This window comes from Maniola jurtina, chromosome 18, assembly GCF_905333055.1.
Source record: "Maniola jurtina chromosome 18, ilManJurt1.1, whole genome shotgun sequence".
Lineage (NCBI taxonomy): Eukaryota > Metazoa > Arthropoda > Insecta > Lepidoptera > Nymphalidae > Maniola > Maniola jurtina.
This window is the reverse complement of record NC_060046.1, coordinates 12,136,701-12,164,695: the sequence shown is the minus strand read 5'-3', so window position 1 is coordinate 12,164,695 and position 27,995 is coordinate 12,136,701. Positions and strand designations below refer to the sequence as shown.

Sequence of the window (27,995 nt, the reverse complement as noted above, 5' to 3'; positions counted from 1 at the left end):
CTCGTAAACAAGTAATTTAAAAGATTTCAAAAAACCCGACTGCTGTGGTTTGAACTGCATCATCTCTGGGTATTTAATAAATGAACAAGAATAGGTATATGTATTCCTACTTACACAACTTTTACCAATGTATGCCAATCGTTTACGGTACGCAATTTTTGTTTCGTCTCTGCCGCCATTTTATATAACTATTTACGGGAGCCATTATAGTTTTATAACTAAAAATTAGATGCCATTCCACTACTTAGACGAACCGATATACACTTCATTGATTAAAATCCAAGTACGTATTCGTTGGGATACTTTGAGGGTATAAAGAATTCCAGATGCAAAATATCCAGATAGTCTTGAAAAATATAGCCCTGATTTTGCTATCGCGCAAATAGTCGGGTAAGAAAGGTAACAAAACTGTAACTTAAACAATATACCTACTTAAATGTGTTATATAAAAAAATATTTTCGTAAGTTCAATAATACTAACATATTTGGTGACAAGGGTACCATTTATATATATATATATTATCTTTATTTATTTAAGCAACAAAGGCCCACAATATTATGTTAGTAAACATCTTAACCTATGTTAGTAACTAAATTATAATGTAATGTATGTTAGTAAGATACTTATTCTATGTTAGTTAATATAATTAATATACTTATTAACTAATGCAGACATCCAGTGCGCTTTGAGAGCGCTGTCCTGTCTGTCTGCTATCACCTTCAGGATAATGTTGGGACTTCTCTCTAGCCTGCTTTTAATTGAGGCGATCCGTTTCCGCATTATTGCGAAGAAACCGTCTACACGGTTCTCCGCAAACATACCGGACGCGCTACAGTATCGAGGCAGTCCCAACATTATTCTGAAGATGTTATTATACTGGTTATTATTATATATATTTATGGTTAACACTTAAATACTAAGACATTTGAAAGGGGATCCTAAGTCATATCCCAAAAGAAAAGTACCCACCGTACTACCACTTTCAGAAGTTAGCCGATGTGCCTGCGCCGAAATCTTATTTTTGAATGGCGCGAAAATATCTCAGCCAATCATAGCGCGCGTCCGTCTGCTATTGGTTGCCGCCTACGCGCCATGTTTTGTATGCGCGAATTATGAGCGAGATAGCATGAATCTGCGTTGTTCTTGTGTTTGAAATCTTAATATCTATCAATAAGGTCTATATTTCATTGGTGTACATTCGGTTCTGGTCGGTGATAGGTTGCGTTTTTCTGCGACTTATGAAGTATTAGTACTGTAAACCCTTTATAATTTAACTTGTTGTAACTATCAACACTTGTCCTTTAAACTTTCTCCATTCCACCAAGTCCTGAAATCATCCCACACGGTCACTTCAGCTACCCTCTCTTCGTCGTTCAGCGCTTTGCACAGTTTACACACCTCATCCAGGGGATAGCTCTCTCGGTACCTATAGTGGTTCCTCCAGCGGAAGAAGTCGTGGTACTTGGTACTGTCGTTGATGATCTCGTTCATCCGACGAGCCAGCTGTTTTGGGCCCAATTTCAACGCGTCGAGGTAGCTCCCAGGGGGAAGAAATCTGAAAAAAAAAATGGATACTTATTAAAAAAATATAATTACTTACTTACAGTATCTTTAATATGTGTCGAGATCCGAAAAGTGTTGAATTAAGCATATAGATACTTAATTCATCACTTTTCGGATCTACCTAATCGTTTGAAAAGTATTGAAGACATTGCTATTATAACTGCCTTTCATGATTCTTCGTCAACGGGAAGTACCTATAGGTTTTGATTCCCTTGAATTGATAGACACGATAGACAGACAGACAACGAAGTGATAAGGGTTCCTTTTTTCCTTTTGAGGTAGGTACGAAACCTTACAGTGCAGGTGCAGTTCTACTTGCATTGTTAAGGTTTGCACATTATCGATAATTCGATACCCTGTGCTCTAGAGTGGCCCCGTGCCAATCGATTAAAAGGTTTCCAATTTCCGTATCAAAGTATGAATCACAATTTTCCCGTTATATTTTTTTTTGCGGTCTACAGGTGCGGCCTATATTGTTTTAGAAAATATATCGAAAACTGGGTGTCCTAACCACAGATCATTTAAAACTGACCAATCCCATACAATATCAAGCCGTACTTTATTTCTAGAACAAGAGGTTTTTTTTTGGATAATTTGATCGAGGTATAAGTATCTAGAAAAATGATTGGAACCATATTGGAACATTGAAGTCAGTTGTGAAGAAACGACTTATTCGTGGCCTCTACATTCAAGGTGAAGCGAATTTGCCTAAAATATTACAACAATACATAAGTACAGGCATAGCGCATAACTGAGCAGGATCCTGCGGTAGTGGAGCGGTGCGGGAGGGGTGTGATGACGCGACGCGAGAGCTCAGTGATTCCTCGACTTGTGACATCTGTCACATCTCACCCGCTCGAGCTCGATTCCGTAAAACCTGCATCAATCATCATTACAATCGCAATTGTTATTGGCTTTTATGCTAATCTTGTTGTAACAATCCATTGTAGCCAATGGTTAGCGAGCGTCAACCAATCAGAGGTAATTGCAATCGTGACATTGTAGCTGTTATTCTACCACAATCAAGCCGCAGTGACCCGTCAAACTGTGTCGTCAACAGTACTAATGACAATAGTAAGTCCTCCCGCACCGATCCACTGCCGCACAAGCCTACTCATGCGCTATATTTATAAAAAAGGATAATTTCTTTTTTTACCTTGAGTAATTTGCTGAACCGTAGACAATAGGGACGGCATAATTGTTCAGTGCACTCAGCAACTTCTCCGTCACATAGTCCGCAGCGAACGAATTCTCAAACGATAAGTAAAAGTAGTAATCAACTTCTATCTTTTTAAAGCAAGAATCCTCATTATCCCTCGTGCAACTCAGAGTGCCACATCGGCCGTAAACATCGACAGTACGTCCATACTGTTTCAGCTCCTTCTTCAGTTCATCTACAAAAACCTCCCTACCACTATTTGTGGTACAATGGGACACGAACCACGCAGCTGTTTTTGATTTACTCGACAATTTCAACTTCAGTTCTTCATTTATAGGATCAAGCTTGTCCAGCCATTTCATATTAAGGGCAGGTCCAATGATGTTATCCTGCAAATCGTAGATGACTATATATCCCCAAAATATATCTGAGTCGATTCGATACGTCCACGTCCAATTGAAAAATCCGTTGTACATCGGCGAGCATACGGCATAGTTATCTGCGGATTCGGACGCAGCGAAAATGTACTTCTGTTTCGGGGACCTTTTATACGGTAGCTGGAACGACCAGAGTTTCATGGCGTCCATTCCGCCAAATACCACAGCATCGAATTCAGTTTGATCGATGAAATAATTCTTGTCATCGGTAATGAAACAGTTGGTGAAATTGCACTTGCCTCTAACGAAAACAGAGTTGCCTTGGCCCATTGGGATGAGAGGGTAATTGAATCTACTTGTCCATTGCAGGATATACTTGAAGCTCTTATGGTTCAGATACGAGATGTCCTTTCTCTGTGACCTTATGGAGTAGAGTCTTGCATTGTAGGTGTACATGAGGGAAGCAGCGTAGAAAAGGATCAATATAAATATTATTCGGGAAGCATTTAGTCTGGTTATTAGGAAACACATTCTTGTGTTCATGGTGCATGGACGTTTACATTAAAAGGCACATTATTTATTTTTGTACGCTCTGTTATCGGGCTGTTTTCCTACGCTCCAAATCATGAACATCTGTTTTTGGCGTCATCTAGGCACACTCCACTGACTTTCGAAGGTCAACATTCATTTCGACTCATCGGATGTTTTAATTATTATTTACGATGGATATTTATGCCTGGAAACAAAATTCTAATATCAACAACGTAACAGTCAGCGTCATTTTAAAATTTGAGTAAGCATATCATTTGTTGTTACAGCGCTGTAGAATTACGCAATCTGAAAATTTTAACTCTACCTATTACGGTTCGTGAGATTAACAGCCCGCTGACAACAGACAGACGTTTAGAGTCTAGACGTTTGTCTAGACTAGACGGATCAACAGCGAAGGCTTAGTAATAAGGATCCTATTAGCACTCTTCGCGTACGGAACCCTAAAAATGGACTGTTATATATTTTATCAAAATTAGATCATAATAAAGTTCTATCGCAATGACTTATTATTTCATGGCCATAGAGCATTGTTTGAACACCATCCATTTCGTAGGTGTATGACCTCAACGATTTTATTAGAGCCCAATGCAAATGAGATAAAAGAAAACAGTACAGGTCTACCTAGGTGCTAGTTTGGTGTCCATATTGGTGTTGGTAGTATATCCATGTTGAAGCTTCATGCATGCTTTTTGCCGGATGCAAATCACACTAATATTATAAAGGCGATAGTTAATGTGTGTGTATGTGTGTGTGTGTGTGTGTGTGTGTGTGTGTGTGTGTGTGTGTGTGTGTGTGTGTGTGTGTGTGTGTGTGTGTGTGTGTGTGCGTGCGTGCGTGCCTGCGTGCGTGCCTGCGTGCGTGCGTGTGTGTGTGTGTGTTTGTTCCTCCTTCACGCAAAAACTACTGGACAGATTTGGCTGAAATTTGGAATGGAGATAGATAGTATCCTGGATTAGCACATAGGCTACTTTTTATCCTGGATTAGCACATAGGCTACTTTTTATCCCGGAAAATCAAAGAATTGCCACGAGTTTTCGAAAAACCTAAATCCACGCGGGCGAAGTCGCGGGCATCGGCTAGTATGAAATATTTCAATCATTTTCGGCTAACGAGCCGTAATGCTAAGGATTTATTTGAATATAAATTATCCCTACGTAAGTAGGTAGGTACAACACAGCCAACAGGGCATGCGCGTCAAATTCGGCGCCACAATGTCGACCCCATGACGCCCCCATACCAAACTGCCAGTAGTTAGGGTTGCCAGATGGAAGGAACCGGCCAAGTGCGAGTCAGACTCGCGCACCGAGGGTCCCGTACTCGGGATTTTTCCGACATTTTTCACGATAAATCAAAAAATATTATGCATAAAAATAAATTAAAATCTGTTAGAACGTACTGGTAAAGCTCTTTCATATGATAATCCACTTGGTATAGTTATCTTACTTTCAAAATTGAGACACATTTTAATTTTTTTTTGTGATGTACCTACTTAACAAAAATTAACGATTTTAGATATTTTCCTTTACTTGTGCTATAAGACCTACCTACCTATCTGCCAAACATGATTCTTGTTCAACGGGAATTACCCTATAGGTTTTCTTGCCAGATAGACAGATAGACAACAAAGTGATCCTATAAGGGTTCCGTTTTTCCTTTTGAAGAACGGAACCCTAAAAATTAATTTTTTTTTCAACCAAGTGCGTGCCAGAAACTCCCGCTGCTCGACTGTGGAAACTCTACACCAATCATTGACTATTATAATCGCAATTATTGTGATTGGCTAAACGGTATTCTCGTTGGAACAATGGATTTTAGCCAATAGTGAGCGAGCGTCAACCAATCAGAGGTAATTGGCATCAGTATTTTTCACATAACTTCAGAATAATTTTAGTAGATGGCACTGTCGATGTCGTCTATTAAAATAAATACTTACATATAGTTAAAACTATCTTATGGGATTATGGGATACCGCGAGGTCTCAGTTCGGTGCGAAGCACTACTAAAATTCCTATTTACTTAACAAAATTCCTTGAGGGGGTAAGTAGGTACCTAAAGCGGAATTTACATTACGAAATTAGTGGCACTAAATTAGTTTCACTATCAATTAATGCACGTGTAAATGTCTAATACATGCATTACGAAATTAGACGTTTACACGTGCAATTCATGATGAAATTAATGTTTGAATTTGTACAGATATTTGATGTATATATATATGATGTTGCTGGATATATAGTAGCGCCGTGTTCTCTACCAGGGTAGTAATAAAAACAAAAGAAATGAACACTAAAAAAATATATATTATAATTCACTATTTAAAGTTACAATTTCTTTGGAAAGTACTACACGCTACAACGGGCTAGATGCAACTAACGAATTACGCTACGTCGTCGCACGCGTAGCCTCTAAAATGATTACTCGCTAGTGCCTCTACATCACACCACCCCAAATTTTTATCTTAATAAAAATTAACTAAATACAAATTTCCGCAACCTTAATTTTATTTCACAATATTCGTTCTTTATTTTTCGACAACCCTAGCAATGTTTCCGATCCGCTTACCCAACGAATCATAATTTAAACACGTCACCCAGTTAAAGTGTTCCTTTGATTCGATACATGGTACATCTCTTAACACATCATACTTGAGATGAGTCACTACAACTTGAGCGGGTGGCGACGGGGTCGCTGTGGCAAGTCCACTTACAATTGTTGCTATTCCCACGCCATCCAGCCTTCGTTGCACTCAACGCTTCGAATGTTTGTTACATTACATTTTACATTTACACACTATCCAATAAACTATAACAATCGTCAACCACTCTAACACTCCCAATAATAAGGTTTAGTTATGTCTTCTAATGAAAAATAATATATGCGGATCGGGGCCATTTTACAATACTTATTTCGTAATGCTTATTGCTTAATTGCTAGTTGATACTCAAATTATTCTACTGATACCTAACGGGCGTTTTGCTGACTCTCCCACTCCGAGTAGTACGGATTGTATGAGTCGGCAAAACGTCATCGTCACTAAATCTACATTTTTTCTTACATGACGTTTCACCCGGCGTTTGTCGTGGATTTTCGATATCCAGGACAAAAGCCGGTTTCAACCTGTCAATAGAAATAAGTGCTTGTCTATTGGGTAACTGTACTAAGTATGCTTTTTCCAACCGCTTTATGACGTCATAGGGACCGTCATATGGTGGTTGTAGACACTTACGCATTACATCGTTTCTAACAAAAACTTTTTTACAGTCTTTTAAAGCAGGGTGCACAAAAATAGTTCGAGAGTCTCTCTGTGTCTCGGGTTTCGGTCTTAAATTACTAATTACCTGTTTCAACTGCTTTAGGTACTCCTCACCGTCCGTTATCTTACTATCCGATGGTTCGAAAAATTCTCCAGGGAGCCTCAGAGTTCGCCCAAAGGTTAATTCCGCGGCACTTACCCCTGTGTCACTGCGTGGTGTTGCACGTAGTCCCATCATAATGGTGTGCATTTCTTCAACCCACGATCTATTGTCCTTTAATCTCGCCATTAAGGCGGCCTTAAAACTACGATGCCATCGTTCGATCATGCCATTACTTTGTGGATGGTACGGTGTCGTCCTGAACTTATGAACCCCTAAATATTTCATTAACTGTCTAAAGAGACTGCTTTCAAATTGCTTTCCTTGATCTGAGCTCAAATTAATAAAACACCCATGTCTAGTAATCCATCCTTCATACACGAGTTTGGCTACTGTCTTCGCACAAATATCTTTAATTGGAAATGCTTCCGGCCAACCTGTTTCTCTATCTATCATTGTAAGACAATACCTGTAGCCTTCCTCTGAAATAGTGAATGGGCCTGTAATGTCAATGTGTAAATGACACATTCTATCTACTTTTGCAAATTGCCCTAAAGGTGACATAGTGTGTCTGTGAACCTTTGCTTTTTGACACTCTATGCACGACCTAGCCCAAATACCTACATCTTTATTCATCCCAGGCCAAAAATAATTATTAGTTACCATTTTCCTTGTTGTTCTAATGCCTGGATGGCTGAGGTTATGTATTGTTTCGTATGCGATACGCCTAAACTGTTTTGGTAAGTAAGGTCTAGCCTTATCGCCTCGCAAGTTACAAACAATCGGCTTATTTACACTCGGCAAGTCAATTTTTATTAGTCTCGTATTACCGTTTTTTGTTCCTAGCAATTCTGTGAGTTCTTTATCGTTCGCTTGCGCAATAGCCACTTCTGTGAAGTCAAGTACAGACGGGCACGAAATTGTTTCAACGCGCGATAACGCGTCCGCGGGCGCGTTTTCTTCGCCTTTTGTATAGCGTATATCCGTCGTGAACTCACTAATAAATAATAACTGACGGGTCCTTCGCGGCGTTTCTTTACTACTACTTAGCTTTTTAAACGCAAACGTTAACGGCTTATGATCTGTATACAAAACGAGATCTCTACCTTCGAACATGTTCCTAAAATATTGCACTGACAAATAAAGCGAAAGTAACTCCCTGTCGTAGGTACTGTACTTTTGTTGCGTGTCAGTCAATTTTTTCGAAAAATAACCTAACGGAACCCATTCGTTATTTACTCTTTGTTGCAATGCGCCTCCAACACAACTATTTGACGCGTCTGCCATTATAGCAAGCACTTGACCTGTTATCGGATACGCTAACAAAGCAGCGTTCTGTAAATTCAACTTGCATTGTTCGAAAGCTTGAACAGCACTTTCTGTCCACACTATACTACTTTTGTCACGTTTCTTTGCTCCGTGAAGATACTTATTTAATTCAGCTTGATATTCGGCTGCCTGACGCAAATGACTTCTATAGAAATTTACCATGCCTAGAAATCTACGAAGTTCCTCTACCGTTTTCGGTCTGGGAAAGTCTACAATTGCTTGGACCTTGCTTGGCAACGGCCTTAAGCCACTGGCTGAGACCTCATGACCCAGAAACTCAACTTTATCCTGCGAAAATGCACACTTTGCTAAATTAATAGTTAGCCCAACTTGTTGTAATCTTTCAAAAACGGTCTCTAAATGTTTTTCGTGGAGCGAACTATTTTCGCTAGCTATTATTAAATCATCTAAGTATGAAAAAACAAATTCAGTTTTATAATTCGCGCAATCCGGGTTATTTTGCTGAAAATTTGCTTCTAAATCCTGTAAAACATAATTATTCATGAAACGTTGAAACGTCTGTGCTGCGTTTCTTAAACCGAAAGACATACATGGCCATTCAAATAAACCAAAAGGTGTAATGATTGCTGTTTTCTCCACGTCATCCTCTGCTATCGGAATAAAATGATACGCTCTGTTAATATCAATCCTACTAAATACTTTCTTATCGGCTAAAATAAACGTAAAATCCTTTATGTGAGGAATTGGGTATCTATCAGGCTTCGTAATTGCATTCAGCGCTCTATAGTCTCCACACGGCCTTATATTACCATCTTTTTTAGGTACAACGTGTAGAGGACTCGCCCACGCACTCTTTGACGGGCGGCAAATACCCATTTCCTGCATAAGGCGAAATTCTTCTCTTACCTTTTTAAATCGGTCCGGCGGCAGCGGCCTTGGACGCGCATGCACCGGAGGACCTGAAGTCTCGATGTGGTGTCTTACGCTGTGACGTGGTGGTTCTTTGAACGTCGCTGGCATTGTCAATTCCGGAAACCTACTTAGAAGAGAATAACATGGATGCGACTCGGCTATAGTAAAAATAGATGAATACTCCGAGTTTACTATAGTGGAAATTACATACATGTTAGTCTCCTGATCTAACAATCGTCTGTTTCTTAAGTCTACTAACAAATTATACTTAGCTAAAAAATCCGCACCTAAAATGGGTTGTTTAACGTCGGCTATTACAAAAGTCCACTTAAACGCACGACGCAATCTTAAATTTAACACTAGAGTCTTTGTTCCGAAAGTTTGTATTTCACTACCATTCGCGGCATAAAGTTTGTATTTATTATTCATTGCACTGTCACACACTGATTTATAACTTTTAGGCAACACTGAAATGTTCGCACCTGTGTCTATTAAATAACGTATGCCATTGTCCTTATCTGTAATACATAAACGGTGGTTCCCTAATTCGACGCAGGTACCCACCGGTTCCACCTGCATCTCCACTAGTTTTCCTGCTTCGTATTCCAGGTGCACGGCTGTTCGCAGCGATTAGCTCTCTGCCTGTATCTAAAATGATGCACGCAGAGCCAGTCCGGGCTATCCGGGGTACGTCTGGATCTGTTTTCCTCTCGTCCTCGGGAACGCGAACGACCACGGAAACCTCCGCGACCTCGCCTACCTCGCCAACTGTGTCTGGACCTGTCCAGCTGGTCCAACCTCGCATGGATCCTGGCTATTTCAGCTGCCATAGACGAAGTTCCGGGTACCGCCTCCTTAACTGCCACTTCTGCTATCGGTTGGGACTTCATAGTTTCCATTACTTTGTCAGCAATCACGGCTAGTCTGTCTAGATCTTTGGCTTCTGTCGCAGCCAGAACGCCTCGTGCTGCTGCTGGTAGCAGATTCTGCCATAAAACGCTTAGGGTCTCATTATTAATTTTACCCCTGGCCAGATCTTGCATCTTTCGGAGGAGGTGGCTGGGTTTCTGATCACCCAGTTCCATCTCCCCGATGAGCTTCTGTATTTGGCGGTTCTCCGACTCTTCATATATGTTCAGCAACCTTTCTTTAAGTACCTCGTACTTACGCACTTCCGGAGGATTGATAAGGATGTCCGTCACTTGTTGTATGACATCCTTACCCAGCTTGGATACCACAATATTATACTTGGATGCGTCTCCTTGTTTTTGTGGTGCCAATATTGCCTCCAGCTGGATAAACCAGACCCTAGGTTGGTCGGTCCAAAACTCCGGGATCTTCGACGTGAGAGATATCGACGCTAGATACGTGTCTTCGTCCTTCACTACTGTCGTAGGTTGCGCCATTTTTAAAGTTTTTTAGTTTTTGACTTCCTACGTGTTAATTTGAGTTGCCCTAGCTTACGTTACTTTACTTTATTTTAATTAAGAAAATTAACACGCGCTACCCTGGTAGTTCAAAGTCCGAGTCACCAATGTACAGGTATATTTGTACAGATATTTGATGTATATATATATGATGTTGCTGGATATATAGTAGCGCCGTGTTCTCTACCAGGGTAGTAATAAAAACAAAAGAAATGAACACTAAAAAAATATATATTATAATTCACTATTTAAAGTTACAATTTCTTTGGAAAGTACTACACGCTACAACGGGCTAGATGCAACTAACGAATTACGCTACGTCGTCGCACGCGTAGCCTCTAAAATGATTACTCGCTAGTGCCTCTACAGTGTCGTGCCACTAATCTCGTAATGAAAATTCCGCTTTAGTCAAATTTTAGAAGGTAGGTACCCTGAAGTAGGTAGAACTTAAAGGCCTTTAATACTACCATAAAAATATTATTATACCAATTATTTACATTATACATGGCCACGGTAACGATCCGGTAGACAGTTATTGATAGGTAGGTACATAATATGGACAGTGACAGACCCCAGCCGTTTATCGATAACATAAACAAACAATTGCCATTAGTAGATACGTAGATAAGTAATAGAACAGGTGTCGTAACACCTTGTGCCTTTGCTTTAGTTGTTGTCCTATAATATAACCTATCTAAAAAGCCGTTAAGGGGCAAGCGACGGGTCTGCCCGCGAAATTCAAATTTAATTTGGTTTTTCGCAATTTGTAAACTAATACGACAAAGCAGACTTATGGCATTCTATTTGCGACAATGGCAGTATCATTTCTACGTGTTTATATAAAAATCTTTACTTGATAAGGTCCAATCATGGTCCAATTTAAAAAATTAGCTCTAGTATCGACTAATTTGTGAGTTACAGTCGATACTAGAGCTAATTTCTTAAACTGGACCCTTTAAGTAAGGCTTTTTATATAAATAGGTGGGGATGATACTGTCGTATTAGTTTAAAAATTGCGAAAAACTAAATAAAATTTGAATTTCGCGGGCCGACCCGTCACATCCACCTTAACTGCAAAAAGAGGGCTTTTTAGAGTTCCGTACCCAAAAAGTGCCAACGGGACTTTTATGTCTAAGCCTCCGGTGTCCGTCGGACCGTCCGTCTGTCTGTCAGCGGGCTGTATCTCGTGAACCGTAATAGGAAGAATTTTCACAGAATATTATGTATGTATTACTATTGCCGCTCAACAAATAATAGAAACTCCAAAATGTTCGCCATTACAATTTAAAAAATTAGTGTTATTTCTTGTAAGATGGTACGGAACCCAAAGTGTGCGAGTCCGACTCGCACTTGGCCGGTTTTTATATAAAACGGATGGCAGTTTTACGAGCAATGACTTCTAAATATGGTTGCCGGACGGTCTATACCTATACCTAGTACCTACCTATTAGAAGTCGTTAGCTATGATAATAATAAGAACCATATTAAGTATTTACCGTTGGAAAAACTTTTGAAGAACTTTTGATGAATAAGTTTTGCTCCTAAAGGCAAAGGCGAGCTTTATTTACCATTGAAAATCTTGTTTACACTTTTACAGTGTAATGGGTACGCCACTAAAAAGCACTCCAAAGTTCCAAACACTGTGCTATTGCCATTGACTTATAAGTTACACCATAAACCACAATTCTACTTACTTAATATTAATATCTAAGTGGTATTTGCTTTATTCTATTTGTTCTAGCACTTCACATAATAGATAGATACTTTTTTCAAGATTACAAGGCTAACACGTTACACGTCCTTTTGGGGCAATCACCGACTTACAACTAACCTGTGTTCATGTTGTTATTATGGTGTCGACTCGAACTCAATTTTCGTGTGCGGCGTTCACGCTGACTTTTTTTTTCTTTAATTTAGTCAGTTTTTCAAGTAAGTTTTTTAATTATCAAAAAAATTTTTCCTAATCTATAGGTAAGTAAGTAGGTACTACATATTATGTAAATCTGTGAATCTTCAAATTCTATGGATTTAAAAAATTGTTGGATGATTGTAGATGTAGGTGCACAAGTGTAAATTAAAAAATAACACCCCTGACAAGTGAAGGTTACAGTAACTAGAAAAGATCTGATAATTTTCAAACGGCTGAACCGATTTTCTTGAATTATAGCTAAGAACATTCTTGATCAAGCCACCTTTCAAACGAAAAAATTTAATTAAAATCGGTTCATTAGTTTAGGAGCTACGATGCCACAGACAGATACACAGATACACACGTCTAACTTATAACCCTCTTTTTGGGTCGGGGGTTAAAAATGTATGTCAGCCTCGTCTGCCATGTCTGTGAACCCACGTGTTAGTCGGAGTATGCCCGGCTAGTTTCCAATCCATCCGGGACCCTTTTTCAATAGCCTTTGTTCGCGAAGTGGCGCCAAGGAGTCTTCTTGGCACCACGTCTCAAGCAGAGGCCAACGTCGAAAGACGTTCATTATCACTCTTTACGTTACACATGTCGTAGCGAAATGGCATAAGCCGTTAGTTAGCCAACTTCCTTAGTGATATGGCTAACACCCGGGAGATGTCAAAACGACAACTCAATTAGCTATTTACTATCTATTTACTCAAATAAACAAATCTACTTATATCATAGAACTAGTGTTTTGCTCGGTGCGTGAGCTGCTAAAGCAGCTCACGTGACGTGGTTGGGTTAACTTTATTATACTAAACCAAATTTATTTATTAAGATATACAATTCACCCCAAAAAACCCACAAAACGACACCCATATCAATTTTTTTCTTAAAAAGTGCATGTCCGCCATCTTGGATTTCAAAATAAATGTCGTTATCAAAATCAGCGCCCTGGAAAACTCTGAAAACGACATCCATATCATTTTTTGTAAAAATGGGGTGGTTGAGGTTAATAAAGTAGGGTGCGTGGGTGCGCGGACCACTAAAGTGGTCCGCGAGCATGCAGAATTTGTTCCACCGAGTAGACCTTCGGACCCTGATCATCTTTTGCCAAGAAACCCCTCTTCCATCTTTTATAGCCTCCGAGATAGACACCGACGAATTTTGTACGGCGGCCATCTTGTTTTTTCAAAATTTTCCACTTTTTCTATTAATCGTTTACTACATTCTTTAAAGATTGCGAGTTTCAACGAAATCGGTTGGAAAACAAAAGAGTTGCAAAAATCACGTCGGTCGCCATCTTGTTTTTCTGAAATGTCATAATTTTTCCCTACTCATATCGCGCACCAAAACATATCTCCCGAACATCATCGTATCGTTTTCTGTCTCTTTCTAGGAGAATAAGACATTCGATATTCGCCATACAAAATGTATGGAAAAATAAATTCCGCCATTTTGAATTTTTTTTCTATTCATCGAGTAGACCTTTGTATCCTGATCCTCTTCTGCCAAGAAACCAACCTTCCATCTTTTATACCCTCCGAGCTGGACACTGGCGAAATTTGTATGGCGGCCATTTTTTCTTCGCCATTTTGAATTTTTTTTCAGCTTTTTGGCAATTGGATGACGTCATGAATGACATTTGCTCGAACACCCCCCACCTATCTTCCATACCTTAAGCGGGCCCTCCACCCGTCTCCGACATCCTCAATCATCAGCTATTTCCAAATTTTTCCTCGATTTTTTTTTTGTTTTCTATACGAAACCATCAGTGAAAAAAAAAAATTTCATACAAAATTTTACAGGAGGAGTTTTTGGGGAAAATCTCGAAAATCTCCCCAAATGTGGCAACACTGTTTACATATTTCGATACTGCTGGTTGAGTCACACAATCGATTGATAAATGTCGACTTTCCAAAATGTTGCCAAATGCCTCAAAAACGTGATCAAAATTTCGAAAAATGAAAAAAAATACAAAATGGCCGCCAACTCGTTTCACAGAAAGATTTTACACGGTTTCATAATTTTCCTATAAACTACAGGATATACCGCGCCCGATGACGTTTCAATCTTTCCTCTCGCTCGCACCCACACGAAAGGGGATACCGTGAAAAAGACCGTGTCGAAAATCACTTTTACTTTGATAAATTCCAGTGTTGCCAGTCTCCGGTGACAAAAATACCCAAATGTCATTTGTACGAGACAAACACGTAATCACTCATACTCGGATTTTGCTAAAAGTGCGTATTTCGATTTTTTACAATTTCCCGAAAATCTTGAAATTTCCCTAAAAATGGGGTAATTTTTTCCCACCGATCTATACCTCGAGTCTATACGTACAACCGCTTCATAGAAGCCGAATCGCTCCGATGTTGCCAACTTTGAGATATTTAACTTTTAAAATTGCGTTTTTTCGTACCTCGAACAAAACGGCCGCCATGACAGCCGCCATCTTGAATTTTTAAAAACCACTCCCGTTCTGTCAAAATACAGGATAATCGTGGGCGAAACACGAAGAAATAATTATCCTCGACTACCCCGTCTCGGATCTGTGGCGCCGTGGTTCGGGGTCGAAAAATCAAAATTTTGAAAACGCTACGGTTCGGCCGCCATCTTGTTTTTTCAATTTTTTCGACATTTCCCATTAATCGTTTACTATTTTCTTCAAATATTGCAAAATTCAACGAAATCGGTTGGAAAACAACGGAGCTGCAAAAATCACGGCGGCCGCCATCTTGTTTTTCTGAAATGTCATAATTTTTCCCCAGAGGGTTCCCGAAACCGAACACAACTCCCCTACATCACTATATCATTTTCCATCTCTTTCTAGGAGAACAATTATGTCAATGAGTCAGTGAGTCAGTGAGTGGTAATCGAGCTATATATAGTATACTAGTGTTGTGCTCGGTGCGCGAGCTGCTAAAGCAGCTCGCGTGACGTGGTTATGTTAACTTTATTATATTTAACCAAATTTATTTATTAGATACACAATTCACCACAAAAACCCACAAAACGACACCCATATCAATTTTTTCTTAAAAAGTGCATGTCCGCCATCTTGAATTTCAAAATAAATGTTGGTACCAAAATCAGCACCCCGGAAAGCTCTGAAAACTACATCCATATCATTTTTTGTAAAAACGGGGTAGTTGAGGTTAATAAAGTAGGGTGCGTGGGTGCGCGGACCACTAAAGTGGTCCGCGAGCATTCAGGGTTTGTGTCATCGAGTAGACTCTGGGATCCTGATCATCTATTGCCAAGAAACCATTCTTCCATCATTTATAGCCTCCGAGATAGACACCGACGAAATTTGTACGGCGGCCATCTTGTTTTTCCAAAATTTTCCACTTTTTCTATTAATCGTTTACTACGTTCTTCAAAGATTGCGAGTTTCAACGAAATCGGTTGGAAAACAAAAGAGTCACAAAAATCATATAGGCCGCCATCTTGTTTTTCTGAAATGTCATAATTTTTCCCTACTCGCCTCCCCCACCCGAACACATCTCCCCTACATTATCGTATCGTTTTCCGTCTCTTTCTAGGAGAATGAGACATTCAATATTCGCCATACAAAATGTATGGGAAAATAAATTCCGCCATTTTGAATTTTTTTTCTATTCATCGATTAGACCTTTGGATCCTGATCCTCTTTTTCCAAGAAACCGCACCTCCATCTTTTATACCCTCCGAGCTGGACGCCGGCGAAATTTGTATGGCGGCCATCTTTTCTTCGCCATTTTGAATTTTTTTTCAGCTTTTTGGCAATTGGATGACGTCATGAATGACATTTGGTCGAGCACCCCCCACCTATCTTCAATACCTTGAGCGGACCCTTCACCCGTCTCCGACATCCTCGATCATCAGCTATTTCCAAATTTTTCCTCGATTTTTTTTTTGTTTCCTATACGAAACCATCAGTGAAAAAAAAAAATTTCATACAAAATTTTACAGGAGGAGTTTTTGGGGAAAATCTCGAAAATCTCCCCAAATGTGGCAACACTGTGTACATATTTCGATACTGCTGGTTGAGTCACACAATCGATTGATACATGTTGACTTTCCAAAATGTTGCCAACTGCCTCAAAAACGTGGTCAAAATTTCGAAAAATAAAAAAAAATACAAAATGGCCGCCAACTCGTTTCACAGAAAGATTTTACACGGTTTCATAATTTTCCTATTAACTACAGGATATACCGCGCCCGATGACGTTTCAATCTTTCCTCTCGCTCGCACCCACGCGAAAGGGGATACCGTGAAAAAGACCGTGTCGAAAATCACTTTTACTTTGATAAATTCCAGTGTTGCCAGTCTCCGGCGACAAAAATACCCAAATGTCATTTGTACGAGCAAAACACATAATCGCTCATACTCGGATTTTGCGAAAAGTCCGTATTTCGATTTTTTACATTTTCCCCTAAATCTTGAAATTTCCCGAAAAATGGGGTAATTTTTCCCACACCAATCTATACCTCAAGTTCATATGTACAATCGCTTCATAGAAGCCGAATCGCTCTGATGTTGCCAACTTTGAGATATTCGAATTTTAAAATTGCGTTTTTTCGTACCTCGAACAAAACGGCCGCCATGACAGCCGCCATCTTGAATTTTTAAAAACCACTCCCGTTCTGTCAAAATTAAGGATAATCGTGGGTGAAACCAAAAAAAATTATTATCCTCGATTACCCCGTCTCGGATCTGTGGCGCCGCGGTTCGGGGTCGAAAATTGAAAATTTTCAAAACGCTACGGCTCGGCCGCCATCTTGTTTTTCCAATTTTTTCCCCATTTTCTGTTAACCGTTTACTACTTTCTTCAAAGTTTGCAAAACTCAACGAAATCGGTTGGAATACAAAGGAGCTGCAAAAATCACCTCGGCCGCCATCTTGTTTTTCTGAAATGTCATAATTTTTCCCCAGAGGGTTCCCGAAACCGAACACAACTCCCCTACATCACTATATCATTTTCCTTCTCTTTCTAGGAGAACAATTATGTCAATGAGTCAGTGAGTCAGTGAGTGGTAATCGAGCTATATATAGTATAATATATACTAGTGTTTTGCTCGGTGCGCGAGCTGCTAAAGCAGCTCGCGTGACGTGGTTAGGTTGATAAGTATTAAAACGAATTTATTTATTAAGATTCAAAATTCACCCCAAAAACACCATAAAACGAGACCCATATCGATTTTTTGCTTAAAAAATGCATGACCGCCATCTTGGATTTCAAAATAAATGTCGTTATCAAAATCAGCACCCTGGGAAACTCTGAAAACGACATCCATATCATTTTTTATAAAAACGGGGTAGTTGAGGTTAATAAAGTAGGGTGCGTGGGTGCGCGGACCACTAAAGTGGTCCGCGAGCATGCAGAGTTTGTTCCATTGAGTAGACCTCCGGAGCCCGATCATCTTTTGCGAAGAAACCACTCTTCCATCTTTTATAGCCTCCGAGATAGACACCGACGAAATTTGTACGGCGGCCATCTTGTTTTTCCAAAATTTTCCACTTTTTCTATTAATCGTTTACTACGTTCTTCAAAGATTGCGAGTTTCAACGAAATCGGTTGGAAAACAAAAGAGTCACAAAAATCATATAGGCCGCCATCTTGTTTTTCTGAAATGTCATAATTTTTCCCTACTCGCCTCCCCCATCCGAACACATCTCCCCTGTATTATTGTATCGTTTTCCGTCTCTTTCTAGGAGAATGCGACATTCAATATTTGCCATTCAAAATGTATGGGAAAATAAATTCCGCCATTTTGAATTTTTTTTCTATTCATCGATTAGAACTTTGGATCCTGATCCTCTTTTGCCAAGAAACCGCACCTCCATCTTTTATACCCTCCGAGCTGGACGCCGGCGAAATTTGTATGGCGGCCATCTTTTCTTCGCCATTTTGAATTTTTTTTCAGCTTTTTGGCAATTGGATGATGTCTTGAATGACATTTGGTCGAGCACCCCCAACCTATCTTCAATACCTTGAGCGGACCCTTCACCCGTCTCCGACATCCTCGATCATCAGCTATTTCCAAATTTTTCCTCGATTTTTTTTTTGTTTTCTATACGAAACCATCAGTGAAAAAAAAAATTTTCATACAAAATTTTACAGGAGGGGTTTTTGGGGAGAATCTCGAAAATCTCCCCAAATGTGGCAACACTGTTTACATATTTCGATACTGCTGGTTGAGTCACACAATCGATTGATACATGTCGACTTTCCAAAATGTTGCCAACTGCCTCAAAAACGTGATCAAAATTTCGAAAAATTCAAAAAATTACAAAATGGCTGCCAACTTGTTTCACAGAAAGATTTTACACGGTTTCATAATTTTCCTATTAACTACAGGATATACCGCGCCCGATGACGTTTCAATCTTTCCTCTCACTCGCACCCACACGAAAGGGGATACCGTGAAAAAGACCGTGTCGAAAATCACTTTTACTTTGATAAATTCCAGTGTTGCCAGGCTCCGGTGACAAAAATACCCAAATGTCATTTGTACAAGCAAAACACGTAATCACTCATACTCGGATTTTGCTAAAAGTGCGTATTTCGATTTTTTACAATTTCCCGAAAATCTTGAAATTTCCCTAAAAATGGGGTAATTTTTTCCCACCGATCTATACCTCGAGTCTATACGTACAACCGCTTCATAGAAGCCAAATCGCTCCGATGTTGCCAACTCTGAGATATTTAACTTTTAAAATTGCGTTTTTTCGTACCTCGAACAAAACGGCCGCCATGAAAGCCGCCATCTTGAATTTTTAAAAACCTCTCCCGTTCTGTCGAAATACAGGATAATCGTGGGCGAAACCAGAAAAAATAATTATCCTCGACTACCCCATCTTGGATCTGTGGCGCCGCGGTTCGGGGTCGAAAAATCAAAATTTTGAAAACGCTACGGTTCGGCCGCCATTTTGTTTTTTCAATTTTTTCGACATTTTCCATTAATCGTTTACTATTTTCTTCAAAGATTGCAAAATTTAACGAAATCGGTTGGAAAACAAAAGAGCTGCAAAAATCACGTCGGCCGCCATCTTGTTTTTCCGAAATGTCATAATTTTTCCCCAGTTGAATCCCCCACTCGAACACATTTCCCCTACATCACTATATCATTTTCCGTCTCTTTCTAGGAGAACAATTATGTCAATGAGTCAGTGAGTCTGGTAAGGTTAACTTTTATTATATAAAACCAAATTGATTTATTAAGATAATTCACCCCGAAAAACCCCATAAAATGACAGGCATTTCTATTTTTTGTAGAAAATGTAAGTCCGCCATCTAGGATTTGAAAATAAATGTCATTATCAAAATCAGCACCGCAGAAACCCTGAAAACGATATCCATATTATTTTTTGTAAATTAGGATAATAAGTTAGTAGGGTGCGTGGGTGCGCGGACCACTAAAGTGGTCCGCGAGCATGCAGCGTTTGTTCCACCGAGTAGACCTTCGGACTCTGATCATCTTTTGCCAAGAAACCACTCTTCCATCTTTTATAGCCTCCGAGATAGACACCGACGAAATTTGTACGGCGGCCATTTTGTTTTTCCAAAATTTTCCACTTTTTCTATTAATCGTTTAGTACATTCTTCAAAGATTGCGAGTTTCAACGAAATCGGTTGGAAAACAAAAGAGTTGCAAAAATCATATAGGCCGCCATCTTGTTTTTCTGAAATGTCATAATTTTTCCGTACTCATATCGCGCATCCGAACATATCTCCCATACATCAATATATCGTTTTCTGTCTCTTTCTAGGAGAATGAGACATTCAATATTCGCCATACATTTTCTATGGGGAAAAAAAATCCGCCATTTTGATTTTTTTTTCTATTCATCGAGTAGACCTTCGGACCCTGATCATCTCTTGCCAAGAAACCATACTTCCATCTTTTATACCCTCCGAGCTGAACGCCGGCGAAATTTGTATGGCGGCCATTTTTTCTTCGCCATTTTGAATTTTTTTTCAGCTTTTTTGCAATTGGATGACGTCATGAATGACATTTGGTCGAGCACCCCCCACCTATCTTCAATACCTTGAGCGGACCCTCCACCCGTCTCCGACATCCTCGATCATCAGCTATTTCCAAATTTTTCCTCGATTTTTTTTTTGTTTTCTATACGAAACCATCAGTGAAAAAAAAATTTTTCATACAAAATTTTACAGGAGGAGTTTTTGGGGAAAATCTCGAAAATCTCCCCAAATGTGGCAACACTGTTTACATATTTCGATACTGCTGGTTGAGTCACACAATCGATTGATACATGTCGACTTTCCTAAATGTTGCCAACTGCCTCAAAAACGTGATCAAAATTTCGGAAAATTTGAAGAAAATACAAAATGGCCACCAACTTTTTTTGCAGACGCAAATTCGATAATTTTACAACTTTCTCATTAACAACAGGATATACCGCTCCCGATGACGTTTCAATCTCTCATCTCGCTCGCACCCACGCAAAATGATCGTCCCTGAAAAAAGACCATGTCGAAAATCACTTTTTCTTTGATGAATTCCAGTGTTGCCCGTCTCCGGCAACAAAAATACCCAAATGTCATTTGTACGAGCAAAACACATAATCGCTCATACTCGGATTTTGCACAAAGTCCTTATTTCGATTTTTTACAATTTCCCGAAAATCTTGAAATTTCCCTAAAAATGGGGTAATTTTTTCCCACCGAACTATACCTCGAGTCTATACGTACAACCGCTTCATAGAAACCGAAACGGTCTGACGTCGTCGACTGGGAGAAATTTTAATTTTAAAATTGCGATTTTTCGTACCTTTAACTTAACGGCCGCCATGACAGCCGCCATCTTGAATTTTTAAAAACCACTCCCGTTTTGTCAAAATACAGGATAATTGTGGGCGAAACACGAAAAAATAATTATCCTCGACTTCTCCGTCTTGGATCAGTGGCGCCGCGGTTAGGGATCGAAAAATGAAAATTTTGAAAACTCTCCAGCTCGGCCGCCATTTTGTTTTTCCAATTTTTTCTACCTTTTCTATTAACTGTTTTTTACTTTCCTAAATAGTTGCGAGTTTAAACAAAATCGGTTGGAAAACAAAAGAGCTGCAAAAATCACGTCAGCCGCCATCTTGTTTTTCCGAAATGTCATAATTTTTCCCCAGTCATCTCCCTCACCCAAACACATCTCCCCTACATCACTATATCATTTTCCGTCTCTTTCTAGGAGAACAATTGTATCAATGAGTCAGTGAGTCAGTGAGTGGTAATCGAGCTATATATAGTATAACTAGTGTTTTGCTCGGTGCGCGAGCTGCTAAAGCAGCTCGCGTGACGTGGCAATGTTATTTTTTTATTGAGATAGACAATCCACCCCGAAAACCCCATGAAACGACACCTTTATCATTTTTTTTCTAAAAAGTGCACGCCCGCCATCTTGGATTCCAAAATAAATGTCGTTATCAAAATCAGCGCCCTGGAAAACTCTGAAAACGACATCCATATAATTTTTTTTAAAAACGGGGTAGTTGAGGTTAATAAAGTAGGGTGCGTGGGTGCGCGGACCACTAAAGTGGTCCGCGAGCATTCAGAGTTTGTTCCACCGAGTAGACCTTCGGACCCTGATCATCTTTTGCCAAGAAACCATTCTTCCATCTTTTATAGCCTCCGAGATAGACAACGACGAAATTTGTACGGCGGCCATCTTGTTTTTCCAAAATTTTCCACTTTTTCTATTAATCGTTTACTACATTCTTCAAAGATTGCGAGTTTCAACGAAATCGGTTGGTAAACAAAAGAGTTGCAAAAATCATATAGGCCGCCATCTTGTTTTTCTGAAATGTCATAATTTTCCCCTACTCATATCACGCATCCAAACATATCTCCCATACATCAATGTATCGTTTTCTGTCTCTTTCTAGGAGAATGAGACATTCAATATTCGCCATACAAAATGTATGGGAAAATAAATTCCGCCATTTTGAATTTTTTTTCTATTCATCGAGTAGACCTTTGGATCCTGATCCTCTTTTGCCAAGAAACCGCACCTCCATCTTTTATACCCTCCGGGCTGGACGCCGGCGAAATTTGTATGGCGGCCATCTTTTCTTCGCCATTTTGAATTTTTTTTCAGCTTTTTGGCAATTGGATGATGTCATGAATGACATTTGGTCGAGCACTCCCCACCTATCTTCAATACCTTGAGCGGACCCTTCACCCGTCTCCGACATCCTCGATCATCAGCTATTTCCAAATTTTTCCTCGATTTTTTTTTTGTTTTCTATACGAAACCATCAGTGAAAAAAAAAAATTTCATACAAAATTTTACAGGAGGAGTTTTTGGGGAAAATCTCGAAAATCTCCCCAAATGTGGCAACACTGTTTACATATTTCGATACTGCTGGTTGAGTCACACAATCGATTGATACATGTCGACTTTCCAAAATGTTGCCAACTGCCTCAAAAACGTGATCAAAATTTCGGAAAATTTGAAGAAAATACAAAATGGCCACCAACTCTTTTTGCAGAAGCAAATTAGATAATTTTACAACTTTCCTATTAACTACAGGATATACCGCTCCCGATGACGTTTCAATCTCTCCTCTCGCTCGCACCCACGCGAAATGATCGTCCCTGAAAAAAGACAATGTCGAAAATCACTTTTTTTTTTATAAATTCCAGTGTTGCCAGTCTCCGGCGACAAAAATACGCAAATGTCATTTGTGCGAGCAAAACACATAATCGCTCATACTCGGATTTTGCGAAAAGTCCGTATTTCGATTTTTTACATTTTCACAAAAATCTTGAAATTTCCCGAAAAATGGGGTAATTTTTCCCCACCAATCTATACCTCAAGTTCAAACATACAATCGCGTCATAGAAGTCAAATCGCTCCGATGTTGCCAACTTTGGGATATTTAACTTTTAAAATTGCGTTTTTTCGTACCTCTAACATAATGGCCGCCACGACAGCCGCCATCTTGAATTCTTAAAAACCACTCCCATTCCGTCAAAATTCAGGATAATCGTGGGTGAATCACGGAAAAATAATTATCCTCGACTACCCCGTTTGGGATCTGTGGCGCCGCGGTTAAGGGTCGAAAAATGAAAATTTTGAAAACGCTCCAGCTCAGCCGCCATTTTGTTTTTTCAATTTTTTCTACTTTTTTTATTAATTTTTAACCAATTACTTTAAAGATTGCAAAATTCAACGAAATCCGTTGGAAAACAACAGAGCTGCAAAAATCACATCGGCGGCCATCTTGTTTTTCTGAAATGTCATAATTTTTCCCCAGAGGGTTCCCGAAACCAAACACATCTCCCCTACATCACTATATCATTTTCCGTCTCTTTCTAGGAGAACAATTATGTCAATGAGTCAGTCAGTGAGTGAGTGGTAATCGAGCTATATATAGTATAATAAATACTGAGCATTTGATAATATTTAGATAATATTTCCCAATATATAACCTAAGTGCGTGTGAATATTTATGTTCCAACCTAACCTAACCAAACTAGATTTTGGCGCCCTTCTTCCTCTGAGATTTTACGATTACATCGAATGTAGTTCAGAACGAAATCTGAGTACCAAAGTCTAAAGTAAGGTTAAATTAGATTACAACATAAATATCCATGTGCCCGGCCGCAGTCGTTTTAACATCTCCCGGGCGTTAGCCATATCACTAAGGGAGTTGGCTAACTAACGGTTTATGCCATTTCGCTGCGACGTACACATTGAAACACGGCTAAGTTCAGAAGTGCCGTAAGTATTGGCGATTGTAACTGTGTATGAGTCACTATGAAGCAATAATCGTTACATCATAGCCACTATGGCAAGTTCTTAGGTTACGGGTCTTTGACATTCGAAGGTCAATCAAAACGTTTGCGTGTTTATGCGGGTGGCCCTCTTGTATGAAAAGCTTCTCTGTCCCTCATATCGTCATAAGGATAGTGACTACTTTCAGGTGGAGTATTTTTGTGTTTTATTTTATTACTAGCGACCTGTCCCGGCTTCGCACGGTTAGTATATTACGATTTTCGTAGGGGTTTTTTTTAAATAAAAAAATAATTATAAAACAGGCATTTGTTTTGTAATTCTAAACATTGCGTCATTGTTTAACGTTACGGTATGAGTGACGACCACGTGTCGAGAGAATGGACACATACCTAGGACTTTTTACATGAGAATGCGAATAACTAACGTCCGCTCGCCTCAGGTAGACCGCGCCGCGCCGCAAATTTTTTTTTGAAAGCCTTTTATGGTTTATTACCCGCAACTCCAAAAGGTAGGGTAGCTCTTGTAGAATAACGATTTCTTGTTTATAGGAACGGGGCATCGGTGTAGGGACTCTCAATGTGTAACCGTGGTGTAACGGCGCATCCCCACTATGTCGTCACCGTTATTTATCATTGTATAGTTGTTAGAAAAGGGTCGTGGACGCATTGAACTAATAATACTACCTCAGTGTCGTGGACGACAGTTCTTCTCTCTGGGCTGGATTCGGTTTCCGTCTGTTGTGCTTGTGGACGACAGCTTAATCGTGCCGTTATATATGTGCACAATGAACACCTCCATTCAAATATAGCCTAGACGCTGTAAACTGCACGATTATTTATCGCCATAATAGAGTGGGAACGCGCCCTTAGCCGTACAGCTGTAAGTATCTAATAAAAATAATTAAAAAAAACTTTTCAAAAAGTTATTGCTTGTGGTCTCCACACTAGGTAACCTGTATCCTGGCGTTCCTAGAAATCATTGATTAAATTACATTCGGTGTGGACTTGCCTTTACTATGTTTGTAATGCCGGGCGCCGCGGACACGGCCGCGGACGTCTTGAACAAAATAGAAATACCTACACGGTTCGACCTCTTTCACCCAATTTGTGGCAAGTTTCGTGGTTAAAAATAACTAGTGTTGTTACATCGAAGTTTACTAACTACTCATGTGCTAGTTCTGTACTGCCTACCTACATGGTTTCTTACTGCTAAGGGGGAAAATTGCAAATCGGTCATATTATTATGGTGTTAGGTTTTCTTGACATAGCTAGGTATTCTTGACAGACACAATAGACGGACGGACGGACGGACAGACAGACAGACAGACAGACAGTCCGTAACTCAAACAGAAAAAAAACCAGCCAGTCAGACTCGCGCACCGAGGGTTCCGAACTCGGGTATGTTTTTCCGACATTTTGCACGATAAATCAAAAACCATTATGTATATTATACTATTATAATATAAATAAAAATCTGCTTTAAAATGTACAGGTAAAGCCCTTTCATATAATATCCCACTTGGTATAGTTATCGTACTTTGAAAATTGAAAATAGTAAATACTAATTATTATTATTATTTGTTCATGAGCACATTTTATTTGTGATGTAACCACAAGGAGTGGAGGAGGAGGTTTTCGGAGTTTTTCCTTTACTTGTGCTACCTACCTAACAAACATGATTCTAGATCAACGGGAAGTACTACTAGGGTACTTCTCTATAGATTTTCTTGACAGACATGACAGACGGACAGACATACAGACAGACAACGAAGTGATCCTGCAAGGGTGCCTTTTTGCTTTTGAGGTACGGAATCCCAAAAATTAAAAAAATGATCTTTACGGTTAGGCCACTTTTGTTAAGGCGGTAACCTTGCGTGACATCACCGCTTCACCAATTAAACCATTGATTAGTGCTAATTCAGTAGGTAGCATTGCCATCCTCTTCACAATGGTCTATTCGGAAAAGGACGGCACTACTTTGTAAACTAATACGACAAAGTAGGCATATGGCATTTTAATTGCGCCAATGGCAGTATCATCCTCACAGGTTTTTATAAAAATCTTTACTTGAAAGGGTCCAGTTTAAGAAATTAGTTATAGTATCGACTAATTTGTGAGTAACTGATGTCAAACTCATTATTTTGACTAATTTCTTAAAATGAACACTTTCAAGTAAAGATTTTTATGTAATCTTGTGAAGATGATACTTCCATTGGCGGAATTAAAATACCATAAGCCTACTTTGTCGTATTAATTTACCAAAAACCAAATTAAATTTGAATTTCGCGGTTAGACCCGTTTAGTGCGCCTTAATTAGGAGTTTGTGTACAACAGAATTCGCAACAATGTTTGGTAGGTGACATCATATTTTGGCCTTGGTACAAAATGAAACAGCTATAATATCATTCCTCCTTTTCTTACACAATGGAAGTCACCTCCCTGGCCCAATAGTAAGTGTTGTCTTATAAGTGGGAGGTAGTGGATTTGATTCCTGGGAAGCATGATTTATAAGACGAGGATTTTATCCATGGTCGCTAACTATAGGCCTTATAAGATTAAAAAGCTCAGACTGACTCAAAAGTCACTCAGCCGGCGATGAAGAGTTGTTTGGTTTTTAGGGTTTTGTATCCGATGGGTGCCAACGGTACCACAGTTTACGATCCATACGTAAAACTCTGTCTGTTCGTCCGTTCGTCTTTCAGTGGGCTGTACCTACCTTGTTGACCATAATAGCTAGAGACCTGAAATTTTCACAGAATGTGTATTTCTATTGCCGCTATAACAACAAATAGATCTATCTACCTACTAAAACTTTTGTGATTGCCGCTATGAAAATTTAAAAAAAAAAGTGTTATTTCTTGTACGATGGTACGGAACCCTTCCTGTGCGAGTCCAACTCGCACTTGACCGTTTTTCAAACTAGGTAGATTCCTTTTCTTTGTAAATCATTGAGCTATGTTGCTTATCTAGTTCTACTAATTTCTTCATCTCCGATTTGATTACGTAGAGAAACTCCTGACCACTCGTTTCAACTTAATCTAATAATTCCGAAAGGCTTGAAAAACGTTAAAACGTGGTTAAAGCTATCCACACTGGCACGGTTGGACTTCACGAATGCAACAAAGAAACCAAATCAAACAATATTCTGTAGGTATATAGGGTTGCCATCCGTCCGGGATGGACGTGATACTTACCTATATCCCCGATTTTATCCTAATTTGGAGGGAGTCTGGGGAACGAACGACCAGGCAGGGTTCTGCATACTGTCTGAGCTGAGTTACAATACCCCTCGTGCACAGGTCTGTAGCCAGGGGAGGCATAAGTTAGGTAGAAGCTTATTTACTAGCTGTCATGTTGAAAAATGATCATTGAACTTTTTGAATCAGGGTAAGCAGCGCTTTTATGCCTCTATAACCTGCACGCCGCATTTTTCGGGTTCTGCCACACATGACACAGTTTATTCTTGCGCTTTTTCTGCTCGAGGAATTTTGGCTTTAATGCGTAGAGTAAGGGCCGCGCCACCGGGGTAACCAACCCTTAGGTATAAAGTGATGAGTGGCACAACTTATCAAAGGTCTCTTCTCAGAATGAGACGGGCTTAGACGGGCACAGTCCACAACGTTGGTCAACTACCCGATTTTGATAAATGATCAAGTCATTAGATATGTCTTGATGGTGCGAGTATTACTTGTACCTACATAATTTTTTCATAAAACA

At 39.5% G+C, this 27,995-nt stretch overlaps 1 protein-coding gene across 5 annotated transcripts; it reads right to left on the bottom strand.

Annotated features, from left to right (window-relative positions):
- Positions 1-1,026: 1,026 nt before the first annotated feature.
- Positions 1,027-27,384, bottom strand: LOC123874299 (alpha-(1,3)-fucosyltransferase C-like). 5 transcript variants are annotated; one of them, XM_045919551.1, is made up of 3 exons: positions 27,255-27,384; positions 2,721-3,836; positions 1,027-1,556 (listed from the first exon to the last, which is right to left on the bottom strand). In XM_045919551.1, the coding sequence occupies exons 2-3, from the start codon at positions 3,641-3,643 to the stop codon at positions 1,289-1,291; spliced, it is 1,191 nt and encodes a 396-aa protein (XP_045775507.1). In that variant the 5' UTR covers positions 3,644-3,836; positions 27,255-27,384; the 3' UTR covers positions 1,027-1,288. The 5 variants fall into 5 exon arrangements, with proteins under 5 accessions (XP_045775507.1, XP_045775503.1, XP_045775502.1 ...); XM_045919547.1 differs by lacking the exon at positions 27,255-27,384 and adding an exon at positions 12,131-12,448; XM_045919546.1 differs by lacking the exon at positions 27,255-27,384 and adding an exon at positions 12,203-12,448.
- Between the last annotated feature and the right edge of the window lie 611 nt (positions 27,385-27,995).

Excerpts from the sequence above, each read along its gene's own strand:
- LOC123874299 (XM_045919551.1), bottom strand. The coding sequence starts at position 3,643 with ATGAACACAAGAATGTGTTTCCTAATAACCAGACTAAATGCTTCCCGA. Across the intron at positions 1,557-2,720 it reads GGTTCAGCAAATTACTCAAG|ATTTCTTCCCCCTGGGAGCT; the intron begins GTAAAAAAAGAA and ends TTTTTTTTTCAG.